This window comes from Mandrillus leucophaeus, unplaced genomic scaffold (genome assembly GCF_000951045.1).
Source record: "Mandrillus leucophaeus isolate KB7577 unplaced genomic scaffold, Mleu.le_1.0 Scaffold2, whole genome shotgun sequence".
NCBI classification, from domain to species: Eukaryota; Metazoa; Chordata; class Mammalia; order Primates; family Cercopithecidae; genus Mandrillus; species Mandrillus leucophaeus.
The window spans coordinates 926,576-928,756 of NW_012102031.1; the positions used below are offsets into that span (position 1 = coordinate 926,576).

Genomic DNA, 2,181 nt, shown 5'->3' on the forward strand with positions numbered 1-2,181 from the left:
GCTTCAGCCTCCCAAGTAGCTGAGTTTGCAGGCGCCCGCCACCACGCCTGGCTAATTTTTGTATTTTTAGTAGAGACGGGGTTTCGCCATGTTGGCCAGGCTGGTCTTGAACTCCTGTCCTCAAGTGATCCGCCCGCCTCGGCCTCCCAAAGTGCTAGGATTACAGGCATAAGCCACTGCGACCGACTGGTGGGTTATTTTTTGAATCTTTAATTCATTGTTTCTGCCAATAATTTGTACTGGACAGCTCATAAGAACGCCAAAGTACGTTCCTTCATCACCACAGAGCCAGTTTCCGCGCCAGTGCCCCGTAGGGGGCGGGGCCCGCTAGCTCGCGTGCGTAGCGTCGTCTTTGCTTCCTGCCGCGCGGGGCCATTTCCGCTGCTGCTTCAGTGAGTTTTTCCGGTGGAGGCGAACGCTGCTCAGAAGTCTGCTGCGCTCTCCTAGGAGTGCCGAGCCCGCGGAACAGCAGCCATGGTGAGTGCGTGCGCCGGCCAAGGGACCGGGAAGCAGGAGACTCGGGGTTGCGTTCACTCCCTGGCCTGTTCATCCGCCGGCGCTGGGTCTTAACCGCCGGGCCCTGAGTTAGAACTCCAGCAGCCGCGGGTTCCCAACAGCCTGGCCCGAGGTTAGAACTCGAGGTTAGAACTCAGGAAACCTCAGGATCCCCGCTGCTGTGGTGCTTTGCCGCACGATCTATTTGCGTGGCAGGTGGTCTGCGGCGAGCGGAGGGGACATGGCCCAGCGGGAGAAAGAGACCAACCCACGTGGGAGAGGGCAAAAAGTTGGGTGAAGAAAATTTGGCTCCAACTTTTTTTTCCCCTTGTTTCTTTAAGTACGAAATCTACGATGGCGTGGGACCCTGGGATTAGGATCAATCTCTCCTACCCACCCTACCTCACCCCACCCCCGTTGCTGGGGTCCAGGAGATCTCCTGTGGGTGTGCGCCTAGTGCTCGCCGCGAGTCACACGCGCCAGGGACCTAGAGGAGACTTTGGCAGTTGGGGGCTGTGGGGAACATGAAGTGAGCGCGACTCACGGCCTGGAGCGCAGGAAGGGCTTCTCCCGCAAGGTGGTGGCTTCAAAACCCAGAAGTCTGGTAGCACCACGTGCGGCGTCTCTGAACTCTTGGTCGTCTCTGACTTTTAAATATCTAGGGAAAGTTCTAAAACGTGTGTCCTGGCGTAGTCGTTTTGGTTGGCACTTGGTGAGGAGGGAAGAATTTGCAAAGCACTGTAACGTCTATAGTTAATCCTTCCAGCGGAACTTGGATCCCGGCGGTAGCACTCCCCCCAAACCTCCTCCCGTGCATTTTGAAGCTTAGTACGTGGCTGAGCCTAGAACTCGAAGCTTTCAAACTCAGTGCTCGCTTTTATGCAGTTCCCTGAAACGTTTTGGAATCGGATGGTCTCAGGTTGAACTTTGCAGTTTTCCTCAACTGTAAAATGGGGATGACAGTGCATGAGGATGTTGTGAGGATCAGATGAAATAAAGCATGTTAAACATCTAGTCCTCATGCTTGGCACAGAGTGAGCACGCAGTATTTGTTGTCCAATCAAAACCTTGCAAGTTTTGGCTGTCTGGTGTACAGGGAAACCAAACTGATCACGCTAGGTGGGGATTTAGGTTGGCTGGTGGTATGCTATCATTCATTAATTTATTTAACCTCTGAAGAAATTGAAAGGTGAATAAATACACCCTAAGCAAGTTTCAATTAGTGTTTATAAGCTAGGTAGTTTGGTTTTAAAATTGAGTTTAACTTTTTGTTTACTAATAGTGAAACATTTAGGTATTTGATGGCTGTTCAGATTCCTGAAGTTTTCCTCTTTTATGAATTTGATATTTATTGAGAGTTGAGGATCCTGATTTCCAGAGAATGGGTTGTTGGAAACAACAGCAATTTTAAAAGTTTTTTTAAATTGACATATCATAGTTGTATGTACTTTGGGGGTTCCACGTAATATTTTTAAGTATATCTATTTTAAAATGTGGGACAGGGCCAGGCACGGTGGCTCATGCCTGTAATCCCAGCACTTTGGGAGGCCGAGGCGGGTGGATTATGGGGTCAGGAGTTCAAGACCAGCCTGGCCAACATAGTGAAACCCTGTCTACTAAAAATACAAAAAAATTAGCCAGGCGTGGTGGCGGGCACCTGTAATCCCAGCTATTTGGGAGGCTGAG

At 50.7% G+C, this 2,181-nt stretch overlaps 1 protein-coding gene across 3 annotated transcripts in view; it reads left to right on the forward strand.

Annotated features, from left to right (window-relative positions):
• The window catches only part of NHP2L1 (NHP2 non-histone chromosome protein 2-like 1 (S. cerevisiae)), an 18,812-nt gene that overhangs the window by 1,015 nt on the left and 15,616 nt on the right, over positions 1 to 2,181 (forward strand). Inside the window, exon 2 of one of the 3 annotated variants that reach the window (XM_011978760.1) lies at positions 287 to 477. The exons of 1 other annotated variant lie outside the window; for it this stretch is intronic. In XM_011978760.1, the coding sequence (XP_011834150.1) occupies positions 475 to 477 (3 nt within the window). In that variant the 5' untranslated portion in view covers positions 287 to 474. Of the gene's footprint in view, positions 1 to 286; positions 478 to 2,181 lie in introns of those variants that run through there. One more of the 3 variants, XM_011978761.1, reaches the window with a different exon arrangement.